Consider the following 26,390-nt stretch of genomic DNA (forward strand, 5'->3'; position numbering starts at 1 on the left):
AATTCTCTTGGAGCCTGGTTAGTACCTCTTATCCTTCATAAGTTTTGTTCTTCGTTGTTTCTAAGCTTGCTTGCTAGGGGCTATATTTGCGCTGCACGGGAGATTGAGCAGCAAGTAGAGGCTGGGACGTGTCCCCGTTTAGACGAGATTGTCATGGCATGCGGAAGGTTAGTTCATACTTTTCCTCTTTTTATGTATGGATTCTCTTTTCGTAGCGGTGGAACTACATCAGGACTGGCATCTCAGCATGTTAAAGGCCAGGGTTTTGTTCTTGTTCTTTGTTTCGGTGTCTAAGCAATGAAGAGGTTTTGGACAGGTTCATGGTTAAAGAGTCTGTGACAGCCCGGACTATTTCTACGATTACATCCAGGGACTCGCAAGTGAACCCTCGAGACATTGTCAGGCTGGTTGATGTAAGTTTGCTGCTTATTGATGGGAAGATTGAAAGAGCTAACAAAACTTGATCAGGCCCAAGGACTGGGATACGCTACAGGAGAGTTTGAGCTGGTGAAAGAGATCTCGGAGGCCACTGGCGTAATTCTGGATCCAGTTTATAGGTGAGGAGAGAAGTCTTTCGAGTGTTCTCCAACTAAAATCTCTTTTCTTGTTTCTCAGTGGGAAAGCATTGCATGGCAGGTTAAGACATGGTGTGTGATGCCCAGTATTGGACAGGGAAGAAGGTGCTGTCTATTCACACTGGCCTCCTTGGCATGTCTGATAAACTCCAGCCCCTCACTGGGAATTGCAAATTATGTAAATTGAAATTCTTAATGAAACTCCCGTCCATTTGAAGGATATCTCGCAACGATCACCAATTCAAAAACTCCTTGAATGGCGGCCTGGTTTCTTGTCACTCCATTTTCCATTAATTCCCTCCCTTGACACGCAGCAGACTCCTATTCTCGTCAACTCCCACACACATCTCACACAGACTCGAAAGGAATATGACACGCTGGAGCCATGGAAGGATCTAGAAAGCGCAAAATTCTTCTTCATCGCTACTCATATAAGCCGAGGCCCCAGCCCCTTGCTCTCCCAGCGCTCTCAGTGCTCTCGCTGGTTTCCTTTTCTCCCTGTTTTCGCTTTCTCCCTAGTGCTCTCTGCTTTCCTTTTTTTCCCTGGTCTTGCTTTCCATTGCTTTAAGTTGGGACTGAATCTTGCTCGCCCTGGCAATGGCGGTGGTGTGAACATCTTTCGTGTGTCTGTCGTGCGGGTGGCAGGACAGATGTTCAGGCTTTTGAATACCACGCCATTGCCACCACTGTCATCACCAACATGTGATGAGTTTTCTTTGAGAAGAGGAGATCTTCCCTGCACAAACAGATCTCCTCTTCCCAAACTCTGGTCCAGCTGGTGACGGAGCAGAGCTCTACAAAAGGTACGAACAAAAAACAAGAGCTTCTTGCATGCTGCCTTTGCCGCTTTGGCTCCTGCGAGCAGCCGGAGGATGTGCATATGGGGAATTTCTGAAGCAAAGTGGCAGCAAGAAACCTCCATGAGAGACTCTCATGGAGGTATTTTGCTGCCTCTTTGCTTCAGGAATTCTCTCCTTTGGCTACTGGTAATCGGTTCCGATTGTTTCATGTTGGAATAGAACTCCCTAGATTCCTCTTCTCCTCTTGGCTAGATAATCGCTCGCGGCAGGAATAGCTCTTTCCCCTTGGAACGAATGAAGCTATATTGAAACTTTGGCGCGCGCATTGGAGCAATTCGCGCACCAGAAGTTTCAAGAACCGTTAGAAACCTTCCTGATTCTCTTGTAAACAACATTCCATTCTCTTCTTCCCGTCTTTAGCAAGCAACAAGCAAGCGAAAACAATCAAATCATCTCCAGCTCCAAGCAAAATTCTCCATGTCCCTGGCAGGGCCACGATCACTGCGTTTCGATCTTCGAAAGAACAAGATTCATCCAGGTGATTTTTCACATCAGTCACTTCATATGGCGGGATCCGGTAAAGGCCTCGATCATTGCTCACACCTGGGACGAGCATCGCGGTCATCGCTATTTGTGGTAAACGCTAAAGATCTAAGAGTTCATGATCATTCTGCTGGTGATGGATCAGATGCGCAGCTCGGCAATCTCTTCCTTGATAAATCAAAGCTTTGCACCTCAGGATCGACAAAGGCGCCTTCGAAAAAGCCTTGCAGCAGCTGTCCCGGCTCCCGGAGAATTGGAGATGGTGGTTAAGCGTGGGATCATAGCATCTCTACGTTATCCATGGCAGCCGCGCGCAGCGTCCTGATGATCATCACATTGGCCTCCCAAACGCGAGGAAGACGTGGAGCGGCCAAAGATTCAAACAAGATACCGGATATGGGCATATGCAAAACGCACTGCATTCCATGGGAGGCTATCTTGCTTTAGGATCCTTTCAAGAACCTCTTTTAATGTATTGATTTTGCCATGCATTGCATACATTTACGTTTAGAATGCAATGCTGCGCCGTGGCATCTATAGAAACAGTTCCTGGTATCGCTCTAGATTCCCTTTCATGGAGCATCTTGCAAATCTAGCGGCGGCATGGAGACTTGATCGCAGTTCTCTATGCTAAATCAGCCCAGAGATCGCTGAAAGTTGATCTGAGCTAAAAAAACGTATTCTCTCTTCAATTCTGGTGGCCTGGAGCAAAGGAATGAGCTTTGGTTCTCACTCTGTTTCTCTTGCTCTCACCCCTTTCCCAAGTAGTCCTCACCCTTTTGCTACCAATGCTTGCATATTCTTGGTATGCTTCTGGGACTGATTGTTTGTTTGTGTAACAGGAGCCAATGTAGGCAAGAAGCTCTTGAATCCCTAGATGTCGAGGAGGGTGCTCCTGTCAGGAGCTCGTCGACGAAAGAAGGGAAGACTGGTGATGGCATGCGCACTCCCCAACCCAATATCAGAGTCGTGAGAGGAAATAGGATCTTTTGCCATGACAGAAAAATGTTTGAAAGCAGCTCGGGTGACTCGGGCAACAAGCAAACAGTGCAGAATGCAAAAAGATTTTTTGGTAGCCTCTCCTGTTTTTCAGCCAAAACAGCAGTCGCCCAAGAGAGCATGAAGGAGATACTCTTTGGTTGAAATAAAATTCCTGGTCTCCTCTTCTTGATAATCTAACAATTGGAATGAATGAAACCTTGAAAGTTATAATTAAAAATAATATTTTATTTTATTTTTGCTAATAACAACACTTAGAATAAGAGATTCTTAAAAACTTATATTACTAATAAATAAAGAATTTATAACCAACCAAAAAATTCTATAGTGGTACAATAGATAATAAAACTTTTAAATTATTCTGTTAGTAAAAATAATCTAGTAAAACACAGTTTATTATCCAGTAATTTTCTGGATGAAAATAAAATTGAATATTTTATAAATAATTTTATATAATATATTTTAAAATTTAATATTTAGTATTTTTAAATTGAAGTAAAAAATTAACTAATATACACTTTTTATATAATAAAAGTTTTATATAACAATTAAATCTTAAATCTATGCTATTTTTTATTTTTAATAAATTACAGTAACTATATACTCTTGAAATAACATAAAAAATTTATAGGTTTAAGGCTGGTAATGAATATGGGTTCTAAAAATTTAAATTTACATACTTTAAAGAATCTCAAAAGATAATATATAAATTTTAAAATAAATAAATATCCATTTAAATTTATATGAATTACATAGATGTGCTCACACTTTTAAGACTTATATCTCAAACACCAAAAAAAAAAAAAAAAACAAATCCTTCAATTTTGATTTGTTAATTTTATTATTGCCTTTTGCTGCATTTAAATGATTTTTATTAAGAAACAAATAGAAATATTATACCAGGTAAGGCATTTAAAATTTGTAAAATGAGTTGAAACTTTATACAATGGCTGCTATTGAGCTTTTGGCACCTCTACATCTATGGCTTTTCCATCGAAGCTGATCAAGAATTTGTCAAGGATGAGGACAGTGAGGTTAGCCATGAGTTCCCAGGCGACTTGTTCCAGCTTCAAGACGCGACTGGACACATGCTAAAGCGGAAGTTTGCAGAGGACGATTCCATGGACAGTGTCATGTGGCGAGGAGGCTACCATGGCAGTGAGTATGCAATGGTGAATCTCCAGAACGAGCTTGGAAGTCTTCTCTATGTCGTGGCTGAGACCTCTCATTCATGGTCGTATGCTCAACTTGTGCCGGAGGGATTGTGCAAGTGGTGAATGGCAAGATCGACCCAGAATTCGCAAGTCTTAACGGGCTGTGGCTCGCTTGTTAACTTGATCCAACTGTTGGCAGCCGTCAAATTGAATCAGGTTCTCTGCAAGAATGTGGCTAACAACTACCAGGTTCTCCAAAACCTAGCTGCCAGCTGCCAGGTTCTAGAGAACCAGGCTACCAGCTGCCAATTCTAGAGAACCCTCTCATCCTCGAATAACATTATTCCACATGTCCGTTAACAGTCTCGCCACAGCCCGTTAAGGCTGTTCCCGGGCACAACCTCGCTCGTTCCCTCCAGAACGCGCTCGCCGGGCTAACACCCGGCTCACCCGTTCTGGGCGGGAACGTGCTCGCCCTACCCGGGAACTGCCTCATCCTCCATACTGAGTCCCCAAGGACATCGTTCCAGCTTCCAACGACTGGGAGCTATGGGTTTAGTCACGTTCTCTTTGACGGGCTTTTGCGATTGACACTCCTCATACAAGCTCTGGGCTTGTCTTGGAAGATCTTCCTATAGAACATGGTGCCAGTTGAGAGAGTCGCGAGTGAAACTCTTGTGACCCGACTCTTGGTGACGAGCGAACGCTACCATCAGAATCTGAGAACAAGGATCAAGCTCAATGACGAGACGATGAATCGCTGAATAGTGAGATACTCCTCCACGTCCGTGTTGGTACTCCCACTGCCGGTTGTTACCGGAGGAGAGGCAGCCATTCAGCCGCTCGATCTCTCGAAAGGATGGCAGTGTGAACATCTCGCGAAAGGATGGTAGTGACGCCTTCTTCCTCTTTGACGATGGTCACGAGCGAGTGGGAAGCTGGCTCTGAAAACGTCCTCGTGGTGATTGCCGCGAGTGATCTCTGCTGCCATCGCGCACAACGTTGTGTGGACAACCTTGATGAGAATGAGTCCAACCGGTATATTCTATCTCCGGTAAAAGACAGAATATTCAATGGGTTTTGTGTACGGTAAGATACTAAACCCTCGGCCGTACATTAGGTTTATTTTCAAAGCCGATGGCGGGCGAGGAGGTATCAGCGGTGAGCCCTTCCCACGGCGATTCGAGCGATGGGAGAATGGCGCCTCAAGCTCAGGATCGAGCGGGGAGCTCGTCGGAAGCGGCGGCGGAGGGAGATAAGCCCTGGCATTCTTACGACACGGTGTTCTTGAATGCCAAAGCAGGTCTGGATTTGTGGTTATTTTCCACATTCTTCCTATGTTTGTGTGTGTGCGTGAGTCAGGAATGAGTGGAGTGGACAAGGAAAAAGTCCAGAAGGTTGTTTACGAGATGAGCAAAGGATCCCGGTATTTCGAGAACGAGCAGCGCAAAGAAGCAATTCTCCAGCAGAGGATCGAGAAATTCAGAGAACAGGCTGCAAAAATCAGCACGACTAAGCTCGCAGAGACGAAAGCGGTGAGATTTCTTTGTTTTCATTTTTTTTTCTTTTCCTTTCTCTTCCAGCTCTAACAGAGATGTATAGGCGGTTGATAGAGGAATTCTCGAGCTAGAGGCGAGCCGAAATCTCGACAAAACTTGGATGCATGTTGATATGGATGCGTTTTACGCCGCCGTCGAGACAGTGGAGGATGTTTCCTTGTCTTGCAAGCCTATGGCTGTTGGAGGCATGTCGATGATTTGCACTGCAAACTATGAGGTATGCCGTTTGTTGCACGAAGAATTTCAGTGCTCACTTCTCCACCGCAGGCTCGGAAGTTTGGAGTGCGTGCTGCAATGCCTGGTTTCATAGCCTGCAAGCTGTGTCCGGACTTGGTATTGATAAAGCCAAACTTTGAAAAATACACGCATTACAGTGAACTCACACGTCAAGGTACTACCATATTCCGCTTTTCTTTTGGAGGCTTAGTAAACCTTTCTGTTCCAGTCTTTCGCTTATATGACAAAAATTTTATTGCAAGGAGCCTGGACGAAGCGTATCTTGATATTACAGAGTTTTGTAGAACGGAAAGCATTGCTCCGGCAGAGGTAGTCTGGACGCAGTATTATGTGGTTTATCTCATGTGGTTTACAGGTAGCTGAACGGCTTCGGAAAGACGTTTTTGAGAAAACTAAGCTTACTTGCAGTGCTGGTGTTGCAGCCAACCGTCTCCTAGCGAAGGTGCTTTCATTCCTAATGCTTCTGACCATCTTTGCTTTTTGCTTTTATGTAGGTGTGTTCTGACATTAATAAACCAAATGGCCAATTTGTGCTTGAAAGTGATCGCGAAAAGATTATGGAATTTGTGTCGAAGCTGCCTATTCGGAAGGTTTTGAGTTCCTGATTCCAATTTTTTGTTTTAAAACCTGATATTTTTGTTTTCAAGGTTTCTGGTATTGGAAAGGTTACGGAGAGACTGTTGAAAGACGTTCTTTCTATCAATATGTGCTCTGATTTGATAGAAAATAGATATTTGATTTCGGCTTTGTTTTCAACAATTTCCACAGGTATCGTATGTCTCATTCGACGATGGTGACATTATTTCAGGTTTTTGCAGATTTTTTCTTATCAGTTGGCCTGGGTATTGGTGCCTCCGAGGCTCCTCACGAAGAGCAAAGAAAAAGCATAAGCAATGAAAGAACGTTTTCACCGACAAGTGACGCGAACATTCTTGGCAAAATCTTAGGTTCGTTTTGCACAATTGAGTGTAAAATTTGTGATAACTTTCGCATATCAGGTGACCTCGCTGAAAGTTTGTCCGAGGACATGATCAAGGAAAATTTGCAAGGCCGGACATTAACGCTAAAACTTAAGACGAGCACATTTGAGGTGCGTTCTAGTCATAGAGTTTTGTATAATAGCAAATGTTTTCTCTGGCAGGTACGTAGTCGGGCCGTATCAGTTCAGCATTTTATTAGTTCTAAGAAAGAAATCGAATCACTTGCTATAAAACTACTTAAAGCGGAACTTCCTATTTCATTGCGCTTGCTGGGTAAGTACTTTATCTTACCTTCCTCCATTGCTAACTCAAACACCGCAGGAGTGAGAGTTTCCCAGTTCAAAGAAGACGATCCTTCCCAGAAGAGTATTGCAAGCTTTCTGAAAGACATCTCTGATGCCGCTGTCAAGGATGACGACTTGGAACACGATTACGATGAACAGACACCATATTTATCAGACACTGACCGCGATACAAGTTGTAAACATACGGCAGACCAGTGGACGCAAGATGATCGATGTTCCTTGTGTGGCGAGAGAATATCTTCCGAGTATCCAACCCTCAGACAAGAGCACGAGGACTTTCACTTTGCTTTAAAGATCCAACAACAGGACTCTGTTAACCAGCTTGAGGTTTCGAAAAGAAGCATTGGCAAGAGGTATGTCGATAACTTTTATTTTGATTGCAAACTGATGTGGTCCACATTCTCAGACCAATAACTCAAAGCAGCGATCGTGGTACGAAGAAGTCCGCAAAGAATAGAAACTCCATCGAATCATACTTCGCAAAGAACTAGCCGTGCGACAGGGTTTGGACAATCGTGTTATGCCAAGGATCAGAAACGTGCGTCAGCAAGTTGTCTATGGGGCCTGTTTTCGTGAAGAAAGCTTGAACAAAAACACCAAGTATTGCTACCATGGCCAGCCTTCCTGCAACTCACATCAGGATCGGTATGAACAGCAAACCTTACTACCGTTTTTGAGTTCCTTCTCTTTCAACGTTCGTGCGTTGTTTATGTCCCTTCCTAGGCCAGCGGGATCGAAAAACGGACCTCCGGGATAGCTGCATATGGTAAAAAAATCCATTTTTCTTTCCTCAGTCATATCCAATATTCGTTTTCTTTTGGCCAGGAATATACCCGCTTTGTAGTCCAGCAAGAGCATCCTCAAACCCCAAAAACGTATCTTGAGCCGCTTGCGAACCAGGACTGATATAATCGTAGTATCTCCTCGTTTCAGCATACCTGCAAGGTAACACAAGTGGAAGTTTTACATCTCTGTCAAGGGCTCATAAGATTTCTCCCACCCCATTAGAATCAGCTGGACTACAAACAAAGTTCGCGTGTCTGCGAACTCGAATTCTGTGGCACCGGCCTCGTACCAGACAGGCAGGTCCCTGCCTCCCACAGTCCTTAAAAGCTTCAAAAGAGCCAAGGTATTGTTTCTATAGTTGATAGAAGAGAGTGACTTACATCTGTGACGAGGATTCCAGCAATGCCAGCCATAGCAAAACGAGAATGGACGAGTTCCGCTTGCACGTACCATCGAAGGGTTTCGGGGTCTTTACCGAGCTCGAGGGGATCAAATCCAAAGTCGCCTGCGAGACTGGATGGTCGATCGATAGCAAATTTGCCACAAAGGAGTCACACGGCCGAGAAAGCAAAGATAAGAAATGGTTGGACTTACGAGCCATCAAGATGTTGGGGTGGAGATAAGCCAGGTAGCCAGATGGGCCTTTCGTCACTGCCAGAAGATTGAGCTCGAATTGACAAGAACCGAGCACAATGTGCGTTTCGAATTCGAGGATAGCAGCTTGACGGCTGTGGAGTCCTCCATACCATTGAAAGCCGGTTGCTATCCATTCCTTCCAAGAATGTTATATGCTTTTCCTATGGTCCAGATTTTAATTTGATTTTGTTTAGGTTTTGTATACAAAAAAAATTATCTACATAATTTAAGACGCAAATAGATTTCTTTGTCCCTGGAAAAAGATTAAAGATGAGTTTTTGCCTAGACTACTCGGCCCTTTGTTTTACCTTTGTGTTGCTTTCAATGCTTTTGGTAGATACTAAAGTAATCGTCACAGGTGGATCCTCACTACAAATTGCAGGCCGTCTTAGCAACAAATTGTATCACTCTAGCACTACTCCCAGCGTTGCGTGTGCTTTGAGGCTACAGCGCGGATGGATTATTTGGAGTGACTGTAGATGAGGCTAGTTCTCAAATATACACCGAACACGGCTGTTTCTAATTTTTTTAAAAATAATTTTAGGTTGATAGAAATTATAAAAGAATATTCATTTTTAATAAGCTTCTCTCTCACTCTTCAGCTCTCAAAAAACCTTAGGAATTCCATTTTTCAATAGAAGAGATCGTAAAGCGAGTTCCCAGTATTGCAGCAGACCAGTATCAAAATTATCAAAAGGTTTAGTTTTCAAGTAAACAGCTTACTCATGCCACATAGGGGCAAATTTGCTCGGTTCTATCGCATTTGCCTCGACGCGAGCTTTTCTAGAGATGACTCTTCTACTTCCCTCTTCTAGTTTTTTGCTTGATAATAGAGCGAGCCTGTGAAACATATCCACGATTAAATGCGAAGAAACCTTCGAGACAAGATTTACCATGTTTGGAGCTGTGTAGAAGGGATGGATTGAGAGATGAGATTTAAAATAACACATACAATGTATGTTTTTCACGAGTCTAAAAAATGATATGCTAACCCAGTAGTTTTTCTGCAATGGCCACGACCAAAGTAAAGCCTCCATAGGCCAAGCTATAACACAAAAAGGAAGACCTGGAGGTGAAGCAAACAATACATCTTCCAACTTCAGTTTCTTAGCGTCTTCATGACAGGTGCACCTCTTCAGTAACTTGCCAGAACTCGCACATAAGCTGGTGAGTGAGAAGGGACTCCCTTGGGACTATGGATGTTTGTGGGCATTTGAAACAAGCCTCATCCTGGACTTCTTTAACAGTGTGAGAGGTTTTGGTTTGGGGGCACAAGAACATTTTGGTGACAAGCAACAGGATGATGAATTTCCAAAATTGAAGGGGAGTTCCTTGATTCTTTTCCATCCCTTCTCATGGCCCCTGCTCATTCCGCAATACAGTCATAAAGGGCATTTGCAGTAAGTTGGAGACAAGTGTGGTGTTTAAAATATAAAATATATAAATATAAACATTATAATATAAATAGTGTAAAATATAAAATATTAATAAATACAAAATATTACAATACAAGATGATTATCTTATGGAAAATAGTAAATATCACTAATTAATAAGAAATATAAATAAAAAGCAAAGAATAATACATGATGACTTCATATTAAAATAAATAAATAACTTAACAAACAGTTGTGCTTATTTTTTAACAGGAGGAGCAGGAACTGAAAAATCAATGCTTTTAAATACATTTATAGAAACACTCAAATGATATTATAAAAAAAACCAAGATATCAATAATCAACTAGGACAAACAGTATTAATAGCAGCACCTAGAGGAAAAGCAACTTATAATATAAATGGTTCAACAAAACATTCAATTTTTGCATTTCGATTAGAAGCATCAAAACAATGTCAAATAATATTAACAAATGACACATTAGATAAATATAAGAGAAAGCTTTCAACAATAAAATCTTTAGTACCTTCACAAGGAATGATGGAAAACATTGATCACAGCAAGCAAACAGTCATTCTAAGACAAACTTGTGGAATCACAGTGCAAAGCACAAAATCTTCTTTCAACAAAAGAAATGACAAAATTTTCATCAAGTTGGAATGAGTGTGAACTATCCAATATATAGTAGATGCCAAGTTTTGGAAAATGTAATGCATAATCTCCACAATTGCCAATTACTCACACAATCTTAGAGTTGTGGCCTGCTCTCGGAATCATGGCCAGATTTTCCAATTACACTAACAACGCAGCCTTGACACCACCACCACCAACAATGTAAGCCACCACAAAAATACATATAACACAGAATATTAATCTATATTTGCAGCTAACAAATAAGTAAGAGAACATAATGAAAAAAATAATACAACACATACAAGATAAAAATATAATTATAGAAGTACAAGACAAACATGGAAATTCTTGTCTTATTACCAAATGACATAAGAAAAACACAAGAACTATATAAAATAATCTATAGCAACTATCAACAATAATCTATAGCAATAGAAGATAGATTAGTAAATAGAGCAGATGGAGTATTACAAGATGTAACTCAGATTGAAGAAGAACAAATAATATGGATAGAATTCCCAAATATAAAAATAGGTAAAAAAAACAAGAGCTAAAGAAAACATAATAATAAAGCAAAATAATGAAAAACAAAACTGGACACCAATAAAAAAAAACAAGAATAACAAATATTACTAAAAATAAAAATTATGTTATAAGTAAAACCTAATTTCCAGTACAACCATGCACAGGAAGAACAATACATAGAGCACAAAGACCAACAGTTATGCAATTAGGATATGACTCATATAAAACAAAATATCCAGGACAAGTATATACAACATTATCAAGAGCATAAACACTAAAAGGTATACATTTATACAGACCAATTGAATATAAACATATTATAATCAATAAAGATGCAGCTAAAGAAATAATCAGAATGACAACAGAAGCACCATGGCAAATTGATTTGATAGATTTACCAATTATACAAGTTCTAAACACAACATCTATTATTGCTTATTGCTTATTACTGCACATCAAGAAGATATAAAGAGTGATTCACAATTATTAACATCAGATATAATATGTATGCAAGAAGTAAGAACACAAAAACATGAGGATTTATATTTTAATAAATATAAATCATATATACATAAACAATATTGCATACAAATGGTTATAAATCAGAACAAATAGAACATTTAAAAACAGAAACAATGGCAATGTCGTATATATCACTAGAAAAAAAAATTACAGATAATAAATTAACATAGAAAACCTGGAAAAATATACAAATATTCATAAAACAACTACAACAATATATACAGAAAATAGATAATAAAAAACCAGTAATAATTACAGGAGATTTCAATATTGATTATCAAAAAGAAGAAGCAAAACCACTTCAAACAATAATAGAGAAAGAAGGATACATACAAATAATAAAAAACTAATAGATCTTATATGGATAAAAGATATAGTATATACAAAAGCAGGAGTAGTGCATACTGAACAGATCATAATAAATTATATATCATAATAAAAAGTATTTAAAAACAAAAGCAAACCTAGCATTGCTGCATTGCAATACACAGCAATTTTATTATATACTTTTAAGATTAATTTGATTATTACCAATCTATAATAATTAAATTAAAAATTAGGAATATTCATAAATATTCCTTTAAACCGATTTGCATATCTAGCTGTTGGAGTTATCAGCGTCAACTAGAATCTCTTAATAAAAGGATCTATCAAGAGGATTGATGAATAAAACATCTTGCTATCTTGTTCTCGATTCTATCTTTCTTTCCAATACACTCTTTGAAGTCTTTATCAAGCTTTAATTGCGTGGTACGTAGTGACCTTGCATGGCAAAGTGGGAGTTCATGGCTTCAAGAGAAGAAATGCGATCTCGTCACTACTCTTTCCCAAAGTCTGTATTGGCGAGAAAATTCTCACTGTAGAGTAAGAGTAGTGTTACTTGGTCGAGTATAAATACACAATGTGTACGCACTCGTTTAGTTCCATCTCCCATTTGTATTTCCTCCATGATGGCTTTTAAAAGCTTTGTTGCTCTTGCCATTGCCACTGTAGTCTTGATGGCGCCAAGCCTGGGAATTCTCAACACAGGTATGCACCAAAAACAAAAAGAGCGTAAGAAGATAACTTTTCACTGTACCATTATGAGGATGACTTCTCTCCTTTGTCTCACAATCCAGAATTGGCTTTCCATGATAACGGCGAGCTTCCACCTGATTTTATTGCAGTGGCATCGCCAGGGATCTATAACAATGGAGCACATTTACCGCCATTTACTGCACATTTCCTGTGCCGTAGTTGTGAAGCTCTGAGCAGGCATTGCAAGAATCAATAACATGAAAGTTCACTTAGCATTGTCAGCTGACCGGAGTCTTATGGGAGTCTCAAAACCAACATGAGCTACACGATCAATTTACAAAAAAAAAAACCATCAACAAGTACAAAACTTACAGACGGAACCTCGGGTGCAGAATAAACTCCTAGAGTTTTCTGAGGGCATTTTCTTCCTGGAGGCCGTGTTGAATCATTGGCAACTGGTGAGTGGCGATCCATGCATGAAATAAATATGGTTGTGGAGCTAGCCTGGACCAGATTACAGATCAGCCAGCTTGCTCATGGCATGGTTCTAGGCATAGTTGCCGGAAAACGTATGAAACTAAAAAAACGTAACGTTTTAAACGCGTTAAAAAACGCCGTTCTAAACTCCCAACGCGTTTGCACTATTTGCAAAAAGAGACAAAGGTTTCTTTAGGGTTTCTTCAGGGTTCATGTAGTCATGGCAGGAATTGGAGGACGCCACGAATGCTGGAGCTGGAAGCATGTGATACGAGCAGAGCGGCACTGGACATGTAAGTATTGTCATGAGATTCACACTGGGGGAGCGGAGCGAGTGCGAGCACATCTTGCTGGAGTTCAGGCAAGAGGTGTGAAAACATGCAAGGCAATGAGGGAGATCCCTTATGAAGTTCTTAAAAAACCTCGCAGCAGTTTTTCCGATTTCGAGCTAGCAGACCCAGCAGATGCCGATGATGGGCATCTGCTGCAGCAAGCTGCACAGGGTTCAGGGGGGCAGCAGAATCTATGGTGGCAAGCACAGAGAACTGGTCCAGTGCTGGGACAAGTAGAACAGCGAAATGGCTTTTTCTTTCATTTGTTTTAGTATGGGTTTTATAAACTTAATATCAGATTAAAGTGTCTTTAGTAAATATTAGTGTTTTCTTAATCATTTTAGGCTTTAACATGTAAACGTTTGATTGTCCTGAAAAAAACGTTTTAAACAGCATTTAAACATGGACGCATTTGAACGTTTGCATGTCTAGCTGCAACTATGGTTCTAGGGAAGCTGATGATTTGAATGAAGCTGCAAGCTTGGATCAGTGGCTGCCAGGCCTTAGAGGGTGCAATCCAAGCTTTGCAACTGGAATCCATGCAATGAAGCTTCCAAGGAAGCTCTTGCTGCAGTTTGAAAGGGCGAGTGTTAAGAGGGCTTGGGAGCATCTAGTTTGCTCCACTTGGCTACAGAGTTTCTCTTGCTTTCAATGCTTGTCCATACCAGCATTCCTATTATCCAGGAAAGGTAAAGAAATGATGAAGTGTTCCAAAATTAATAGTGGCAAGCTTATTTGAGAAATAAATATAAACAACAAATTTAAACTATGAGTACATGGAATATGGAAATAAAATATAGAAATGTGCATATCAATTAGCCAAAAAATCCTAGCTTATTTACATGGTTCGAATTGAAACCAATTTTAATGGCTACCAAAATCTCATTACACTAATATTAGTATACAGTATCATAGTTATACACTTAGACCTCACATCATCCCTTCTTTTCGGAATGATGGAAGGCTGTTAAAGTTTTTTTTATGGATAGGCCAAAATCTGAAAGAACATCAAGAGGAGGCATCAATGGATTTATAGGTGGTGTTAGTCATTCTTGATCCCTTTGTAAAAAGTGTTTCAACTATTGCATATACACAATTTTTGCAAAATCAACTTGTTGGACGTCATGCTAAACCTTATAAATTTGTGGTTTAACTTGCCACAACACCAAATATAGTACTTTCCATTGAGTAAGGAGCCCTTTAGATAAATCACATACCATAAGATTGAGAAAATCAACTAACATCAGGTCATCCACTTTGTACTTTACAGGTGGACGATGATGGGAGTTATAATGCTATTGTTGTCTCACTTGTACACAACTTAGGTGTTCAGCAAACTTTGCTCGGCTAAGTGGAAGAATGCTTGTTAAATATTGATCCCACAACATAGCATTATCAACTCATGGACCTTCATTTAAACATTCACCAACAGAACATTGTTGATGCCAAGGTCTCCACCTAGGAAATAGAACTAATCCAAAAAACACTAACAACTCCAATTAATGTGACCAACTTTATTATATGCCCAATAACAAATATCACAACCATGATCTTATCCTTGCCCTTATCCTTAAACTTGGGCAATAATAGCATTAACTTTCATTGAAATAGGATTATCTCCCACATATTGTGAAGGTAAAGGATGTGTAGTAAAAAGTGGAAAAGACAATGTCTTATAACGTTGTGTTGCCAAGTGAAGAGCATAATCAAGGGTGGTTGGAGCAAGTGCATTCATAAGTTCTATAAAATTTTAACGAAATGCTAACTATTCTCAATTTGATTCATTTCGATATATTTAACTTCACATGAAGTAAAAAGCTTTAGAACCAAATGCCAAATTGCATCACAAACTCAAATGGCCCTTGATAAAAAGGATGCAATTGTTAAAAGGCACTGTCACAATTGTCAGCATGTCCAAATATTTATTTGAAGACATTTTGGAAAATGCTTCAATCCTCACGAGTGGCTGCGCTTAAACCATTATACCATTGAAACACTATCCCTTGGAGACACATGGGAAATTCACACAAACATTGAGTATCATCCCAAGAATAATATGTGGCAATCATCATGAAGTGATCAAACCAATGGTATACATTATCCCTAATATTCCCATGGAAGAACTCCAGTTGGACTTGAGGATTGGCAATAAGAGTATGAGGAGCTGTACCATGCGTCGTGAATGTTACTATCAATTGAGTTTGATTGTTCAATTACAATTGCATAATATCAAACAATTACAACAACTACTGCTCGAGTCAAAAGAGGAGGAAACTACTACTTTACAATAAAGATGAATGAAAAGGAAAGAGTAGAAAAGAAGAAGGTGAAAAAAGCTATAAAAAAAAAAGAGATCTCAACAATACAAAAGCTAAATCTAAAGTAGAATCCTAAATTCAAATACTCCTCAAGGATAATTAAAGTTACCCTTTATCTCCACTAATGAGAATGCATAGAATATAGAAATAGAATATAAAAATGTGCATATCAATTAACACAAAACCCCTAATTTATATATAGGAGCGAAAGGTTTAGATTGAAACCAATCTGATAGTTATTAAAATTCTACTACGCTAATATTAATATATGGCATCATAGTCGTACACTTGGACCTCATAAAAATATTTTTAATCTATTTTAATAAAAATGCTTTCCTCTTTAAATCTAATAGAATTTTGACAATATTTTTATTTTAGATATTATGCTCATATTAAGAAAGTTTCTCCATGCTTCTTTCTGGATAGTATTTAGGATCTCACCAAAATAGGTGAAAATGATAGTCTTAATTAGGACCACCATTCACTAGCTCCATGTGCACTATGTTTGAATTTTTGGTGGACGAAACCAAACATTAGATGCTTACATTGTGCTATAAAATGGCTTGCTCTAGAGTGTTAGCAAGCAGCAGTTTTGGGCTAGCTAGATATATCATAATTCTGTTCTAATGGCTTATACCAATGCTCTAATCTTCCTGACTTCTTTCATTGCCTTTGCTGCAAGCATTGCAGTGGCACAAACTTCAGCCCCTCCCACTCCACCCCCTGCCTCCCCTCCCGCTCCAGCCACTCCTCCAGGCACTGCACCCCCTCCAGGCACTCCCCCTCCCACTCCAGCAGCTCCTCCTCCAGGCACTCGACCCCCTCCACCCCTTCCAAAGGCAGGATGCTTCCCAGGTAGGGTTCATGTGAATTCACTTTTTGTCTTACAATTTTCAAGCTATTATAGGAGATGCAACTGTTCAGATGTATAATGGAGAAATTAAGTTCGTGAGGGAGCTTAATGTCGGAGACAAGGTTGAATACTTTCACATAAATTTACAAATCTTGTCCAAGTATAACTTTTCCACAGGTTGCAGTAGGCAAGAATATCTATTCAGATGTGTATGCATTCGGCCACAAGGATGCTGATGTCATCTCCAAGTTTTTCCAAGTGCATAGCGCTTCAAACATGTTGGAACTCACTGCAGGCCACTTTGTTCCCATTGCTGTCAATGGGAAGCTCGTGTACAAGAGAGCCGAGGACCTCAAGGTTGGAGATTCCCTGTGGGAATCATCTAAAATCACTGGTAAGGAAAGCAAAAAGCATATATATTGGTGGGATGTTTCTAACAATTCTGCGCTACTTCTCCAGAAATCTCAAAGGTTGAGAAGCTAGGCCTCTACAACCCACTCACTCTCTCTGGCAGTATCATGGTGAACAATGTTCTAGCATCCACTCACAGCGAGTGGTTCTTAGACTCCATCTTTGATGCTGTCGGTGCAACCGAGTACCTGCCATACGCATACCAGGCCGTGCTTGCTCCAGTTCGCGCCATCTACAACATCGTGGGCAAGGAAATTTATGCAAAGGGCTATGCTGCCATCGATTCCTTCACCAACATTGCTGAGTTTGGAACGAAGTATGGAGGAAGCGTTGCTCTCGCCCTTGGAATTGCTGGTCTTGTGCTGGCCTCCAAGGTGTAAACAATTTTGGCAAGAATAAAATTTGGAAATACATACAAACGTACAGTGCACAGACAATTATTGGGTACCTCTCACACCACCAGTAGACCAAATGTCCACTACACCGCGTTTGTTTTGTTTTGCTAACATAACTAAAACACTAAAGTTGGCATTTTATAGACATTGGCCAATTTAAATAAATTTATTATGATATTCTTTGAATTTTAGGCATTTATAATGATTAAGGAAAATATTATCATTTTATTATTATTACGGGGTTATAGGAGCTGGATAATGGTAATCTGCCCTAGCCTCACTCCACTTAATCAGTCTTCTCTTGAGTTCCAGTCCCGAAATTCCTCCTGAAATTCATAAACTTTTAGTGGCACTATCACTTAGTAGTATCAAAAGGATGTTGATTAATCTAGTGGGCCATTTGAAGCTATTAGGTTTAAAATATATGTTTTAATTTACTTCCACCTCCAGCACATATAGTATATTTAAAAACCAGATTTTTTAAAGAAAACTAAAATTGTTGTGCATCTTATTTAACTAAATATTATTTATTATTACTTATCTCCTATTTTAGTGTTATTCCTGTTTTGGTATATATTGTACTTTATATCTATAGTTCCTTCTATTTTTTTAATACTTGATTTAAGTATTGTGAGTGCATGGAATATAGAAATGAAATACAAAAATGTGCATATTAATTAGCCTAAAAACCATAGCTTATATATAGAAGTTAATGGTTCGAATTAAAACCAAATTGACAACTACTAAAATCCCACTAAACTAATATTAATATATAGCATTGTAGCCTACATTTGGACTTCACATCCATCATAGCAATACATTTAAACCTCATATCATCCCCTCCTCTCAGAATGATGGAAGATTGTCAAAGTTTTCTCATGGATGGGTCGAGATCTAAAAAAACATCAAGAGGAGACATTGGTAGATCTATGAGTGATGCCAATTTTCCTTGATCTCTTTGTATGAAGTGTTTTAGCCACTGCATATATATAATTTCTAGATAATTAACTTGCTAGACATCATGCCAAACCTTATAAACTTGCATTTCAACTTGCTATAACACTTAATACAGTCCTTTCCACTAAGCAAAGAGCCCTTTAGATAAACCATATATTATAAAATTAGGAAAACAGATTAACACTAAGTCATCCACTTTGCATTTTATAGATGGACGATGATGGGAGTTGTAGTGCCGTTATTGTCCCACTTGTATACGGCATAGATGTTTGGTAGACTTTGCTCAAACAAGTGGAAGAATGCTTGTTAAATACTGATCCCATGACTTAATATCAACAATTCATGGTAATTGCGAAGGTAAACCTAATTCCATTGGTAGTATTAGATCATGATCATATAAGAGTTTATATAGTGAAACATTAACAGAATTCTACCCCTTTATGACATATGCATAATAAAGAGATGGAAAATAACCATCTTAATCCAAATGCTGAAAGTTCATATACTTCATGATCATCTTTTTAAAAGTTCAAAAAAACTATTTTACTAAACCGTTTAATTGTGTTTTTTAATTGTAACTACATAGTATCAAGTAATTGCACCAATTGGTGCTTCACAATCAACAGAGGAGGAGGCTACTGCTCTACCATAAAAATGAACAAAAAGGAAAGAGCAATAAAGAAGAAGGTGAGAAAAGCTATAAGAAAAAGAAGATTTAAATAATACAAGAGTTAAATTTAAACTAAAACCCCAAATCCTAGCACTCCTCAAAGATAATAAAATTGCCCTTCATCTCCACCAATGTTAGTGTATAGAATATAGAAATGTGAATATTAATTAACTTAGCTTATATATAAAAGCAAGTGATCTGAATTAAAATCAATCTAACTACCAAGATCCCACTACACTAATATGCTGTATACTTGGATCTCATAGTATTAGTGTTATAGTTTATATATCATTTTTATTTGTTAATCTATAATTTAAAGAGAGTTCTAACCTTTAAAAAATAAACTTTAGAATTCCCAAATTAAATTTAATTTGGTGCCAAAACAAAACAATCAAGCTGCTTCCAACTTTACTCCTGCAGATCTTATGAAAGTACAATCCACAATCTTACATGATGCTTTCTCATGATTTGTGACACAGACAAGCCACAAAAGAGACTATAAGAGACTATACCTGTGAAAAAAATTTCAACACCACCTTCATTATACAGTAGACACTTTCATCACATTCACCTTGAGATTTTTGTGTTGTTTCCGTGACACTCAGTGCGTCCTCTCCTGCAATGCATGAATGAGCCTCAGGATTGTCACAATCCCGTTGGTGAAGTACTTGAACAGTGACTAGACTTTGCTGATGAGTTTCAAGCTACCACCTTTCCTAGCTTGTGCAGTGCAGGGAAGAAAGACTATATCTCGAGCGAGATCCCTCTTCTTGTTCATGGAAAGGAGAGGATTTTCATTCAAATGAAAGCACCTAGAGTTTCATGTCATCCTCTCGTCCTCAACTCACAAAAAGAACTTAGAAGTGTCAGTTAAAGAATTTTAAATTTTAAACTGTTTTCACATGTGATTGGTTTCCTAGCCCCAGGAAAACACCAAATTCCATGGTGAGGATATAGTCTCGTGAAACTTATGCTTGTTGCTTATGCACAAGCTCAAAAAGCTCTCGAGGTCATTGCTCTCATGCCATGGACAAGATCACACAGGCTCTAACTTCATGGGGCAGGGCAGCATGAAATCCTTCCAGCCGCTAAAAGAACAAGAACATGAAGATTATACAGAAAAGGTAATAGAAGATCTATAGATGAAACAAACAAGCGTAACAAAAATAATTAAATAAGAAGTGGATTGTCTGATTTTGATCAACGTGTTCCACAAAAACTGACAACATGAATCTACACAAGCTAAATTCTATGTGACACTGAATCCTAGTGATTGAAAGAAAAACAGTGCATTGCGGCCAAAGCATGAGATTTTCCAACAATTACTAATATTCTAAGAATATTCTCAAAACAGAAGAATGTAGAGGTTTTAAATGCTAGAAAATTTAGGGCACTCTATCTTAGGGTTCTTGACAGGGGAAGAAATGCAAGCCCCAGTGCAGCCGAGGAGCGGCCGCTTGGATTTCCTCAACGCCAAGCCGCCGCCCAACTATGTGGCCGGATTGGGGCGCGGCGCCACCGGATTCACCACTCGATCCGACATCGGCCCCGCCAGGGCAGCGCCGGATCTCCCCGACAGGTCGGCCACCGCCATTGGCGGCGCTCCAGGGCCGGGCGGCGGCGCCGGGCGCGGCAGAGGCAAGGCGCCACCTCTTGGCGGAGGAGCGGCGGCAGCGGCGGCGGAAGACGACGACGACGATGCCGACGACAAGGGCTACGATGAGAACCAGAAATTCGATGAATTCGAGGGCAACGATGTGGGGCTCTTCGCGACGGGTGAGTATGACGAGGACGACAAGGAGGCCGACCAGATATGGGAGAGCGTGGACAAGAGGATGGATTCGCGGCGCAAGGACCGGCGGGAGGCGCGGCTCAAGCTGGTGATCGAGCAGTACCGAGCTTCCAATCCCAAGATCACGGAGCAGTTCGCGGACGTGAAGAGGACGCTGCTGGATCTTCCGGCGGAGGAGTGGGAAAACATCCCCGAGGTTGGCGACTACTCTTCCAGGAACAAGAAGAGGCGGTTTGAGAGCTTTGTGCCCGCGCCGGACACGCTGCTGGAAAAGGCTCGGCAGGAGAAGGAGCACGTCACTGCGCTGGATCCTCGCAGCCGCGCCGCCGCTGGAGTTGGCGGCGCTGCTACTGCCGGCGGCGCGGAGACACCGTGGTCGCAGACGCCGGTGACGGATCTTACCGCGGTCGGGGAGGGGCGGGGGACTGTTCTGTCGCTCAAGCTGGATCGGCTGTCCGACTCGGTGAGTGGGCTCACGGTGGTGGATCCGAAAGGATACCTCACCGATCTCAAGAGTATGAAGATCACGAGCGACGCCGAGATCTCCGATATCAAGAAGGCGAGGTTGCTGCTCAAGTCGGTGATCCAGACCAATCCAAAGCATGCTCCCGGGTGGATCGCGGCCGCGCGGCTGGAAGAGGTGGCGGGGAAGATCGCTGCTGCGAGGAGTTTCATCCAGAAGGGATGCGAGGAGTGTCCCAAGAACGAGGACGTCTGGCTCGAGGCCTGCCGGCTGGCCAGCGGCGATGCGGCCAAAAAAGTGATCGCCATGGCGGTGAAGTCCATCCCGACGTCCGTGAAGCTGTGGATGGCGGCTGCGCGGCTCGAGGTGGAAAACGCCGCCAAGAGCCGTGTTCTTCGCAAGGGACTCGAGTTTATACCCGACTCGGTCCGGCTGTGGAAGGCGGTGGTGGAGCTGGCGAACGAGGACGAAGCGAGGATCTTACTGGCTCGCGCTACCGAGTGCTGCCGTCTCCACGTCGAGCTCTGGCTAGCGCTTGCGCGGCTGGAAACTTACGACAAGGCGAGGGTGGTGCTCAACCGAGCTCGCGAGGCGCTGCCAACGGAGCCAACAATCTGGATCGCTGCGGCGAAGCTGGAGGAGGCACAGGGGAACGTTTCGCGCGTGGAAGGCATCATCGACCGCGCGATACGATCTCTCCAGCGGGTCGGGGTGGTGATCGACCGCGAGTTTTGGATGAAGGAGGCGGAGGCGGCGGAGAGGGCCGGGTCGGCGGCGACGTGCGTGGCGATCGTGAGGAGCACCATCGGGATCGGTGTGGAGGAGGAGGACAAGAAGCGGACGTGGGTGGCGGACGCGGACGAGTGCCGGAAGCGGGGCTCGATCGAGACGGCGAGAGCTATCTACGCTCATGCTCTGGCTGCGTTTCCCGGGAAGAAGAGCATCTGGGTGAAGGCGGCGCAGCTTGAAAAGAGCCACGGAACGAGAGAATCGCTCGACTCGCTGCTGAAGCGAGCGGTGGGGTACTGTCCACAAGCGGAGGTCCTGTGGCTCATGGGAGCCAAGGAGAAGTGGCTAGCCGGGGACGTGGAGGGCGCTCGGGAGATCCTCACTGCCGCCTACGTCGCGATTCCAAACTCGGAGGAGATATGGCTGGCGGCGTTCAAGCTCGAGTTTGAGAACCGGGAGCCGGAGAGAGCCAAGATCCTCCTGGCCAAGGCCAGGGACCGCGGATGCTCGGAGAGGGTGTGGATGAAGTCGGCGATCGTGGAACGAGAGCTGGGAAAGGTGGCGGAGGAGAGGAAGCTGCTCGAGGACGGGCTCAAGCTCTACCCGAGCTTCCACAAGCTGTGGCTGATGCTCGGCCAGCTCGAGGAGAGAGTTGGCAACTTTGAGGCGGCGAGGAGCGTGTACGAGAGAGCGCTGGAGAAATGCCCGGCTAGTACTCCGCTGTGGCTCTCGGCTGCGCAGCTGGAAGAGAAAGTCGGGGGGATCAGCAGGGCAAGAGCGATGCTGACGACGGCGAGGCTCAAGAACAGGGAGAACCCGGAGCTGTGGCTGGCGGCGATCCGGGCGGAGACGAGGGCCGGGAACTGGAAGGAGGCGGACGCGCTCATGGCGAAGGCGCTCCAGGAGTGCCGGCAGAGCGGGCTGCTGTGGGCCGCGAATGTGGAGATGGTGCCGCGGGCGCAGAGGAAGACCAAGAGCTTCGACGCGATCAAGAACAGCGAGCAGGATCCATACGTGATCGCGGCGGTGGGGAAGTTTTTCTGGCAGGACAGGAAGGTGGAGAAGGCGAGGAACTGGATGAACAGGGCGGTGACGTTTGCTCCGGACGTGGGGGATTTCTGGGCGCTGCTGTACAAGTTTGAGCAGCAGCACGGGAGCGAGGCGCAGCTCCAGGAGGTGGTGGAGAGGTGCAAGGCGGCGGAGCCCAAGCACGGGGAGAGGTGGATCCGGGTGTCCAAGGCGGTGGAGAATGCGCACCAGACGACGGAGTTTATATTGAAGAAGGTGGTGGCGGGGTTTGGGAAGGACGAGGGGATTGTCATGACGGCTTGCAGGCCCTAGGTGTGTTCTTGTAAATTCTTTTTGGTTGTAATTTTATCAAGTACTTTGCCTATTTTGTCAGGAATGGGATTCGAACCCATGCCCTTGCGGACTAGTACCTGAAACTAGCTCCTTAGACCAGCTCGGCCATCCTGACTTAGTAGTCATTGATTATTAAACATATTTTAGCAGTAAGAGAAATGACCCCCAACCCAACACGTTATGCAACTAGATACTCATAAAAACATCTCAAAAGAAGATAAAGCATTCTGCATAATTTATCCAGTGTAGGTTGGTTACAGGAGATTTGTTATTTCTGTTTCAATACATACAATATGTGATAAACAATTTGATTATTGCATATGGATCAAGAATTATATGTGTATTTACATTTGATTGTAAATTTGATAATTTATTATTAAAAGTATTTGTGTTTCTGTCTTTTGGTTTTTGTTTATAATTGTTTTTGTATTTATTAATGTGGATTTTATTGTAGTTTTATATTGCTCATATGTTATTCATATTATTGTTAAATATTCATCAAACTCTAAATTTTCTAGATTTACAGTTTTATCTTCTAGTATTGTTTTTATTTTTTTGTAAATTATTACATAAGAATTTTTTTCATGTTTTGTAATGACTTTGATAGGGTCTAAGATTTTTATTTGTGGCATTGGAGGGATTGGGTGATATACCTTCCACTAATTTAGTGAATACTACTAAAGCTCATATTATTAACCATGTAGTTGTACTCATTGCTACATCATTTGTCCAGCTAATATGAGAATATTCAAGATTCACTCAAAGCACCATGTTTGAGTTTATAAGACTTGTTGGAAAGATGTGTTTTTGGTTCATTGGCAAAAGAATAGTATTCCATATGCTCATGCAATTGCAACTATCATATTTCATAGGGAATGAGTGCAATCCTACACTCATCCTTACTACTTACACAAGGCTTATTGTGGGGTATATATAAGTGTTATATATCCCTTTAATTTAAAGGGCTTTTGCAAGGATAATATTATAGCATACATGGTTTTCACTTTTTACTCTATGATGTTTACCATAGAATAACCATGAAATGGAACTTTAACCCTTGGACACATGGGCCAATGGCAGCAAGGTAGAACTTAAATTCAGAGCCTTGGGCCACTGAATGAAGAGATGGAGCTAAATTCCTAAGCATATACTAAGGAGTATAAGAAACTAGAGCACAAAACATCTCCCAATCATATAGGTTAAGGAGCAAAGGGATAGGAGTCTGGAGTGATTCCTGAGTGTATAGCTTAAGGAGCGAAGGACATGATCATGGAGTGATGTTAGAGTAGTCCTAGAGCATCTAGCATCATAATACTAAGACTAATATGCAAAACAGAGTCAAACAAAGTCTAGTGCTATTTTAGTATACCAATAACCTAATGCAAGGATATAAGTACTACAAAGATAGACACACAAATAGGAGCTAGACTATGCCTCAAGTTAACTTATTCATTATCCTTAGTATACATTTGAAACCCCCCATAAATAAGCGCTAGACTATGCCTTAGGTTAGCCATGCCTAACTTATTCACTATCCTTACTATACATTTGAAACCCCCCATAAATGGGAGCTAGACTGGTTAGCCATGTTTGACTTATTCACTATCCCTATTATACATTTGGAGAACGAGAATGAAAGATATTGGTCATGAAAAGAGGGCTTTCCATTATGAATGATGTTATCAAATTGGCATAGCTATCATGAATGTGACTACAGGTATCAAAAATTATATGTTAGTGAGTCCTTTAAGATATTCTTCTTTTACTATTACAATAGCAAAAGATTAATATTACTAGTTCCCTTTATCAATCTTTGCCCAAGCTAGTTGAGAAACTAGTTACCACATGTCTACTAGCACTAAGGAAATAGATTTTAAATTATCATTTAATCAAGTAATTTTGACACAATGATGAGAAATTGTTAGCTTACACTTATTAGTGTTGGGGAATATTGAGCTTAATCCTTCAATATTTGCTAAATGATATCTTATCATGTCCACTAAGACTCCCTCACTATCATACCCCATGTGTTAGTTTTGTTTGATCCTATTATTATTTATGGAAAATGTCTAAATTTGCTGATGAGGCATATTTATAGAATGTAGAGATTGTTCTAAACATAATAATGTTATCCTTGCTGTTAAGGGAAAAAAGAAAACTCTAAATTTCATTTCTCCATGGTAAGACTTTAAATGATTTTCTCCATGAGTTATGCCTTGTACTCTACTGGGTGTTCTCTAGGATCCATTGGTTAATCACTAAGTATTGTCCACTCATGAAATCTTTGCCATACGCTTCTTTAGAGGGATTTTGTGGAATATTGTAAAATTAGAAGATAAACCTTAGACTAGAATCACTCCATCCATACTCTAATGCCTCATATTTTATGTTTTATTGTTGATATCATAGAATATTAGTGTATTGAAGGTGGTAGATTTAAATGACCATTGTTGAATGCATATGTTGTACAAGAAAAAAAATTTAAATGGTGGCAGAAATTTTTGTAAGGTTGGAGGGTATACTTAAATGTAGAAGGTATATAACAAATCATTTTATAAAGGTGGTGGAAAATAAGTTTTAGATAGAGTAAAATGGATGGATAATAGGACAAATATAAGATATAAAAATAAGAGAGTAGTTGTGAAAGGATTTGGTTTAACTTCAAATATCAGGTCATAGAGAAAAGGTGGTTATAGAATAGTAAAGTGGTAAGGGTAGAGGTATAGAGGAATGGTTTTGTATATACATATCTTGTACATATATATACCTCAACTTTGAGTATGGCATTTTTTGTTGAAAATTTTTCTTGTCACATAATCCCATCCAAACAAGCCCTTTGGTTATAAGCCATGCAAGTTGTTTACAACCCAATGGTAGTGTTGTTTTATAGTTGAACATGGAACATTTTCAGTCTATATCCATTTAATTGGGTGTCATATTGTTCTCTATCAAAATCTGCTAGCAA

General features: G+C 41.0%; 3 protein-coding genes and 1 non-coding gene across 4 annotated transcripts; 3 read left to right on the forward strand and 1 right to left on the reverse strand.

The window, feature by feature from the left end:
* The first annotated feature begins 5,201 nt into the window (after positions 1 to 5,201).
* Positions 5,202 to 8,743, forward strand: LOC9642127 (DNA polymerase kappa). The gene is made up of 17 exons (XM_024676037.1): positions 5,202 to 5,374; positions 5,434 to 5,606; positions 5,674 to 5,847; positions 5,898 to 6,021; positions 6,076 to 6,176; positions 6,223 to 6,309; positions 6,362 to 6,457; positions 6,515 to 6,635; positions 6,686 to 6,814; positions 6,866 to 6,957; positions 7,009 to 7,120; positions 7,169 to 7,505; positions 7,559 to 7,797; positions 7,876 to 7,918; positions 7,978 to 8,097; positions 8,161 to 8,281; positions 8,339 to 8,743. Exons 1-13 carry the CDS (start codon positions 5,209 to 5,211, stop codon positions 7,641 to 7,643), a joined length of 1,797 nt encoding a protein of 598 aa, XP_024531805.1. The 5' UTR covers positions 5,202 to 5,208; the 3' UTR covers positions 7,644 to 7,797; positions 7,876 to 7,918; positions 7,978 to 8,097; positions 8,161 to 8,281; positions 8,339 to 8,743.
* Positions 8,744 to 16,419: 7,676 nt separating this feature from the next.
* LOC9642753 (warthog protein 6) lies at positions 16,420 to 17,447 on the forward strand. The gene is made up of 4 exons (XM_002971129.2): positions 16,420 to 16,648; positions 16,701 to 16,768; positions 16,824 to 17,040; positions 17,106 to 17,447. Exons 1-4 carry the CDS (start codon positions 16,420 to 16,422, stop codon positions 17,435 to 17,437), a joined length of 846 nt encoding a protein of 281 aa, XP_002971175.1. The 3' UTR covers positions 17,438 to 17,447.
* A 3,048-nt stretch (positions 17,448 to 20,495) lies between these two features.
* On the forward strand, positions 20,496 to 23,726 carry LOC9642129 (protein STABILIZED1). Its single transcript, XM_002971130.2, has 2 exons — positions 20,496 to 23,404; positions 23,466 to 23,726. Exon 1 carries the CDS (start codon positions 20,504 to 20,506, stop codon positions 23,402 to 23,404), a length of 2,901 nt encoding a protein of 966 aa, XP_002971176.1. The 5' UTR covers positions 20,496 to 20,503; the 3' UTR covers positions 23,466 to 23,726.
* TRNAL-CAG lies at positions 23,460 to 23,540 on the reverse strand. Its single transcript has one exon. It is a non-coding gene; the product is annotated as a tRNA-Leu (tRNA).
* Positions 23,727 to 26,390: the final 2,664 nt, after the last annotated feature.

This window comes from Selaginella moellendorffii, unplaced genomic scaffold (genome assembly GCF_000143415.4).
Source record: "Selaginella moellendorffii unplaced genomic scaffold, v1.0 SELMOscaffold_16, whole genome shotgun sequence".
NCBI lineage: Eukaryota > Viridiplantae > Streptophyta > Lycopodiopsida > Selaginellales > Selaginellaceae > Selaginella > Selaginella moellendorffii.

Excerpts from the sequence above, each read along its gene's own strand:
- LOC9642127 (XM_024676037.1), top strand. The coding sequence starts at position 5,209 with ATGGCGGGCGAGGAGGTATCAGCGGTGAGCCCTTCCCACGGCGATTCG. Across the intron at positions 5,375-5,433 it reads GTTCTTGAATGCCAAAGCAG|GAATGAGTGGAGTGGACAAG; the intron begins GTCTGGATTTGT and ends TGCGTGAGTCAG. Across the intron at positions 7,506-7,558 it reads AAAAGAAGCATTGGCAAGAG|ACCAATAACTCAAAGCAGCG; the intron begins GTATGTCGATAA and ends CCACATTCTCAG.
- LOC9642753 (XM_002971129.2), top strand. The coding sequence starts at position 16,420 with ATGGCTTATACCAATGCTCTAATCTTCCTGACTTCTTTCATTGCCTTT. Across the intron at positions 16,649-16,700 it reads AAAGGCAGGATGCTTCCCAG|GAGATGCAACTGTTCAGATG; the intron begins GTAGGGTTCATG and ends AAGCTATTATAG. Across the intron at positions 16,769-16,823 it reads AGCTTAATGTCGGAGACAAG|GTTGCAGTAGGCAAGAATAT; the intron begins GTTGAATACTTT and ends ACTTTTCCACAG.
- LOC9642129 (XM_002971130.2), top strand. The coding sequence starts at position 20,504 with ATGCAAGCCCCAGTGCAGCCGAGGAGCGGCCGCTTGGATTTCCTCAAC.